The following is a 6,386-nucleotide window of genomic DNA, read 5'->3' as shown; positions in this document are numbered from 1 at the left end:
CCCTCCAGCTTCTTCTTCTGGTTTATCAGGCTGGTGTTCTACGTGTTTTTACAGTGAGAGAGTGAGAATAAAATAATTTCTCCATATTTGAAGCATTGTTTCTGTTGGGGGTATAGTCTCACCTGTGAGTGCAGCAGCTGCACCCTCTCACTAACATCCAGCAGCTCTTGCTCAGCAAGTTTACGGCTTCGGTCAGTTTGCTCCAGAGCAGCCCTCAGTTCCTCCAGTTCAGCCTGAAGCAGGTTGTTGCGTCTCTCAACGATGGCAATGTTCTCTTTGAGATCATCATTAGCCCGAACAGACTCATCCAGCTGAATTTGGCAATCCTTTATGGAATAACATGAACCACAAGGATATTTATGGACACCTTGACACTGAAAAGCTTTTAAAAAGTGAATTTTTCCTGTTTCTAGTTTACCTTAAGATGTGCATGAACAGACTTGAGTTGTTTCTGAGCCTCAGCTGCCTGCCTGTTGGCTTGGCTAAGCTGGATCTCCATCTCGTTGAGGTCTCCCTCCATCTTCTTCTTCAAACGGAGGGCTTCGTTCCTGCTGCGACACTCAGCCTCAAGAGAGCTCTGCAGGGTGTCAATGGTCCTCTGCATGTTCCTCTTGGCCTGCTCCATTTCTTCATCCTTCTCAGATAGTTTACGCTCTATATCTGCTTTAATCTGGTTAAATTCAAGCTGGACTCTCAGTATCTTGCCTTCCTCGTGCTCAAGAGAACCCTTAAACAAACATCAGGTCTTTGTCAGAATTTACGCTTTTCAGACTTTTCTGTAATTTATTTTTTAAGCAGTAAAACTGAAGATATAATGTTGCAGTCTTACCTCTGCCTCCTCTAGGGCAGACTGAATCTCACTCTTTTCTTGCTCCAGCTGCTTGCGGGCCTTTTCCAGCTCATGAATGGTTTTCCCACCTTCACCAAGTTGCTCAGTGAGGTCAGAAATTTCCTCTGTGTAAGTAAACAGGTGAATGTTGTTTTTTTTAAATAATTTGTTTTATTTATTGGCATGTACAGTGGTTTGGTTTTGAGTCAGTGTATTTATTAGTTTATTACCTTGAAGGTTTTTATTCTCTCTCTTCATGGTCTCCAGATGCTCCAGACACTCTTCATAGGAGTTTTTCAGTTTGAAGAGCTCTGTGCTCAGAGACCGAGCTTCCTTCTGGGAGCTCTCCAATTCACACTGAGACTCCTCATATTTCTGCTTCCATTCAGACAGGACCTGCAGATTGAGATTCAGGTTAATTGATTTCATTAAGATTTAAAAATTTTTGATTATCTGTGCGTGTGAGCGTCTTTATAAAAGCAGAAGTTTTAGCAGTTTGATAATCTGAAGCATTCTAATGTGTGTCATTACAATGCCATGGAGGAAAGACATAAGCATTGACCTTAGAGAAGCAATTATTGATGGAATTCTGAACAGGTATGATTTGTTTAGAGGGGCTGCCAAAAGAAAGCCTCTACTTTCTGTAAACAACATGGCAGCACAACTTAGGTTGGTAAAGGTGCATCTGAATGAGTCAAAAGACTTGTTGGACAGATGAGACTCAAATATAGTTGTTCGGTCATAATACACAACAGCATATCCTATGAAAGCTGTATAATGGAGTTAATTTCTTCTAATGTGTTTGTTATGCTGTTTTAAAGAAAAAGTGTAACATACCTTATCAAAGTTTCTTTGCTTCTTGTCCAGAGCAGCAGCAACAGCATTGGACCTCTCCACATCCACCATGAGATCTTCAATCTCATTTTGCAGCCTGTGTTTGGTCTTCTCCAGAGAGGAACATTTAGCATTCACTGCTTCAACAGCCTCCTCAGCCTCCTGCAGACGCTGAGCCAGTTTCTTTCTGGAATATGGAACAATTTATTCAGGGTTAGATGCTTTGAAACTTCACTAATTTGCTCAAGTTAAAGAGGTTTGACTCACTTTGCTTCTTCCAGCTCCTCGGTCCTCTGGATGGCATCAGTTTCATACTTGGTTCTCCACTGAGCCACCTCAGAGTTGGCCTTGGACATGCCACGCTGCAGTTCACCCTTGGCCTCCTGCTCCTCCTCATACTGCTCCCTGAGGAGATCACAGTCGTGACGAGCAGACTGCACAGCGTGGGCTAATGCGTTCTTGGCCTGTTGACAAAAAACAATACAAAACAGCCTTATACAAAATGTTTGTGTGATGCTGTCAGTTGCCTTTGTAATGCCATGTAACCTTAGTCTCCTCTTCCAGCTGTCTCTTCAGATCTTCAATCTGTTGCGTGTAGGACATCTTTCCTCTTGTCAGCTGAGATACCAGAGAATCCTTCTCCTCCAGCTGCCTTGAGAGCTCACCTAGCATTTTTATAACAGATAAAACTATTGTTAAAGCAAAAATATTTTATTTCCCAAAATGGAACTAATAATCTTTGTTTGGTTTCTTTGATTAATTTATATCTTTTTAAAGATAAATTTTCAATTTCTAAATGCACTATGACACAGACATTATAATACAAACATGATGTAAAAATACAAATAATAGTACCATTTTCTGTTTGAAGTTTTGCTTTTTGCATGGTGAAGTCGTTGATGCAGCGTTGGGCCTCTTCAAACTTTGTCTTGTATTCATTCATTTGATCTTCCAAGGTCCTGCTTGTTTTCTCCAGATTAGTCTAAAATTAGCAAAATCACATCAGAAGTATGCACACACTGCATGGTTATGTGTGTAGAAATTCATTAATTCGTTTATTTGTATTTTAAAAAATTAATTACCTTTGTCTTCACAATATGTTCCATATTGGAGACTACATCATCAAGCTCTAGTTTGAGCTCACTCTTCTCCTTCTCCAGCTTCTGCTTGACTCTCTGCAGGTTGTCGATCTGCTCTCCCAGGTCAGCAACAGTGTCGGCTTGTTTCTTCCTGAGTGTAGCGGTGGTAGCTTCATGATGCAGAGTGGCCTCTTCGAGGTCTCTGCGGAGTTTCTGGAACTCGGCCTCCCTCTTCTTGTTCATCTCGATCTGTGCGGCCGTGGCTCCTCCAGCCTCCTCCAGCCTCTCACTGATCTCCTCCAGCTCTCGGGCCAAGTCTGCTCTCTGCTTCTCCACCTTGGCTCGAGCAGCTCGCTCTGCTTCGAGCTCTTCCTCTAGTTCTTCAATGCGGGCCTAGTTGGAGAAAATTACTGTTTAGTTGAGTGCTTCACCATATATTCTAAAATGAAAAGGCTGAAATATTACCTGAAGTTCTTTCAGCTTCTTTTGAAGCTGAATGGCAATGGCTTGCTCATCCTCTATTTTATTATTTAGCTGATTGAGTTCAAAGTCTTTTCTGTGGTAAAATATTAATAGTTAAAATTTAAATCAGCCTTTCATTTGTTTTGTATAAAACATACAGTTTCTAAAATAAATTACTTACTTTTTCAGGTGTTCTTCAAGTTGTTGTTTGTCATTTTCCAGGTCCATTAGACTCTCCAGGGTCATTTTTAGGTCTCCCTCCAGCTTTCTCTTTGCCCTTTCAAGGTCCATCCTAATCTTCTTCTCTTGTTCGAGAGAACCTTCAAGCTGGACAAAGAGGATAACAAACCTATGGTAAATGGCTTGCCCTTGTGTAGCTCTCTATCTAGTCCAAGGACCCCAAAGCGCTTCACACTACAGTCAGTCATTCGCCCATTCATCCACACATTCACCCACTGATGGTGGTGAGAAACATTGTAGCCACAGCTGCCCTGGGGCAGGCTGATAGAAGTGAGGCTGCCATTACACCAGCGCCACCAACCCACCACTAGGCAAGGCAGGTGAAGTGTCTTGCCCAAGGACACAACAGAGCAGTCAGAGCAGGGGATTGAACCAGCAACCCTCCGGTTACAGGACGAACCCACTTCCTCCCAGGATTGGCTCAGGAGGTAGGGGTGTATGAACTATGTTTTCTGTCATACAAGTCACAGTATCCATTGCTTAGGGTAATTCTAAGGCAACATTAAACTCTTACATCATCCACTTGTTGCTCCAGCTTGGCCTTGGCCTTGGTCAGAGTGTTGACTTTCTCTTCCTCACTCTGCAGGTCATCCAGTGTTTGTTGATGAGCTTCCTGTAAGGCTTTCTTTTCCTTGGTCAGCTTGGCAATGATTTCATCCAATGCAGCCATCTCCTCAACCAGGTTTTTTACCTGTTAAATTAGCAGAAAGAATTGAAAAATCTCTTGGTTGGATAAGAAACATGATTCTTCTTTGTTTTCTTTCCATCACAGTATTTAACAAACCTTGTTTTCAGTGGCATGCTTCTCTTTTTCCACTTTTGCCAGAGTTAGCTCCAAGTCATCAATATCCTTCTTTAACTCAGAGCACTCATCCTCCAGCTTCCTCTTCTTAGCCGTCAGTTCAGCATTTATTTCCTCCTCATCCTCCAGCCTTTCACAAAGCTCTTTGGCCTTTGCTTCCATCTGTATTTTGTGTTTGATCAGCCCCTCACATCTCTCCTCTGCATCAGCAAGATTATCTTGCTCCTGTATAATCATTATATTCAAAACATTTTTATCATTTGACTGCATTTCTTGTATTCAAAATAAAATACTAGTAAGAAAGACACATACAGCTTGGACTTGGAGCTGCAGGTCATTCTTCTCTTGGAGAAGAGAGACCGTTTTCTCCTCTAGTTCCTTTCTACGAGCCTCAGATTTTGCATAAGCCTCCTTCAGCTTCAGGAATTCTTCCTTCATGTTGGCCATCTCCTTTTCTGCTTCGGCAGATCTCAGGAGAGGTTTGATCTTGAAGAACAACTTCATCCAGGGCCAATTCTTGACCCCCATGAATGCACGGATGTTCCACTGGATCACAAGTAGCGCGTCCCTGACAACGATCAACCACAGTTATTACAGCTGATGCAATTAATTTAGTGAGTTTTTCCATTTTTGTTTAAATTCTTACCTTCTTTCAACAATCTTCTGAAATTCTAGTCTGGCCAGCAAACCTCTTGATCTGGACTGGATTCCAGTGATAATGAGGGACAAGCGGTCATCCCTCATCTCCTCCAGTTGACCAAGAAGACCAGCTTTAAAGAATACCTTTGAGGAGGATGTTACAACATGTAAGTATACACTGCATGAAAGCAAAAGTCCAGACATTTTAAGTCACTTTTACTCTAAAACAAAGTGATGTGATTTGTCTTAGAAATGCATATTTAAGTATTAAGCTGTAATAGTTTGGAAAACATACGAGATTGTATTACACTAAATAGTTTTTAAATCAGAAAATTGTCTTGAGTTTTTTTCTTTAAGTGGAGTTTGCCAGTTTTTATTGTTTATGTTTTCCTGTCCTTTATATTATTTATGTAGACTGAAAAATGCTGACTGTTCCTTTTATGAGTTACCTTAGTGTGACCAAACTTGTATTGGTTATGGTCAATATCCAGAGATCCAAGAAGTTTCTCAGCTCCTTTCCTGCTGTCAATAAACTGTCCTTCAGGGATGGCTGCGGGATTCAGGATGCGATATCTGGAAAATCACATCAGATGTCGACTATGTTTGGAAACATGCAGTTGGTGACCAAACTAAGACAATACCTCTGCTTGAAATCTCCGTAAAGGATCCTGTTGGGGAAGCCCTTTCTGCAGATCCTGATGCCTTCCAGCACACCATTACAGCGCAGCTGGTGCATCACCAGAGGGTTCTCCATGGCCCCAGGAGTCTTGGTCTCGTTGGGGATAATGCAGCGCACAAAGTGAGGGTGGGTTGACCTCAAGTTGGTCATCAGCTTGTTCAAGTTCTCCTGTGCAGATATTAAATTGTCTGCTTATCATTCAGTTTATGTGAATATTGACACATCATTACCTTATACATATAAAAATAATATGAACAATACATATTTGTTCGTCTGTACTAACCCTATGCAAGGCAGATACTGTTTGAAAAGATGACCCTTTTTTCTTGCTTCCTCCTCCTTTCCCGCCCTTTCCACTTTCAGCTGTTAGCCCAAGGTACAACACATTAGAATACATTGATAGACACAGACATAGCTGTATTTATAATAAACATAATATTTATCATTAACACTGAAGATGTTAAACAAATTTCTTTTTATTTTTACCTGAGTCAGCTCCTGCATAATTTGCAAAGAGGGTAGCAAGCAGCTTGAGAGTAGACTTTTGGTACAGTGCAACAACCGTCTCATTCAGAGGATCTTTGTTCTTCACCAGCCAGTTGTTGATGTTATAATCAACAGTTCCAGCGTAGTGAACCAGGGCAAAATGGGCCTCTGGTTTTCCTTTAACGATTCTGGGCTTCTGGAAGTTACTGGATTTTCCCAGGTGGTTGTCATAAAGCTTTGCTTTAAAAGTGGAATCTGTGGCTTTGGGAAACATGCACTCCTCTTCAAGGATGGACATGATACCCATAGGCTGAGGAAAGAGAAATAGTTATAAAA

The 6,386-nt window shown here is 41.5% G+C and overlaps 1 protein-coding gene across 2 annotated transcripts in view; it reads right to left on the bottom strand.

The window, feature by feature from the left end:
• Positions 1-6,386, bottom strand: part of LOC108229685 (myosin-7) — a 49,300-nt gene that overhangs the window by 33,503 nt on the left and 9,411 nt on the right. The window contains exons 15-33 of one of the 2 annotated variants that reach the window (XM_037981767.1): positions 6,051-6,360; positions 5,848-5,927; positions 5,527-5,732; positions 5,335-5,458; positions 4,893-5,029; positions 4,559-4,814; positions 4,229-4,471; positions 3,959-4,135; positions 3,386-3,531; positions 3,208-3,298; positions 2,746-3,135; positions 2,519-2,645; positions 2,210-2,328; positions 1,931-2,127; positions 1,667-1,850; positions 1,060-1,225; positions 830-954; positions 419-727; positions 123-326 (exon numbers count right to left, since the gene is read on the bottom strand). In XM_037981767.1, the coding sequence (XP_037837695.1) occupies positions 123-326; positions 419-727; positions 830-954; positions 1,060-1,225; positions 1,667-1,850; positions 1,931-2,127; positions 2,210-2,328; positions 2,519-2,645; positions 2,746-3,135; positions 3,208-3,298; positions 3,386-3,531; positions 3,959-4,135; positions 4,229-4,471; positions 4,559-4,814; positions 4,893-5,029; positions 5,335-5,458; positions 5,527-5,732; positions 5,848-5,927; positions 6,051-6,360 (3,591 nt within the window). The remainder of the gene's footprint in view (positions 1-122; positions 327-418; positions 728-829; positions 955-1,059; positions 1,226-1,666; positions 1,851-1,930; positions 2,128-2,209; positions 2,329-2,518; positions 2,646-2,745; positions 3,136-3,207; positions 3,299-3,385; positions 3,532-3,958; positions 4,136-4,228; positions 4,472-4,558; positions 4,815-4,892; positions 5,030-5,334; positions 5,459-5,526; positions 5,733-5,847; positions 5,928-6,050; positions 6,361-6,386) is intronic. The other variant, XM_037981766.1, reaches the window with a different exon arrangement.

This window comes from Kryptolebias marmoratus, linkage group LG20, assembly GCF_001649575.2.
Source record: "Kryptolebias marmoratus isolate JLee-2015 linkage group LG20, ASM164957v2, whole genome shotgun sequence".
Lineage (NCBI taxonomy): Eukaryota > Metazoa > Chordata > Actinopteri > Cyprinodontiformes > Rivulidae > Kryptolebias > Kryptolebias marmoratus.
This window is presented reverse-complemented; position numbering and strand designations above follow the sequence as displayed.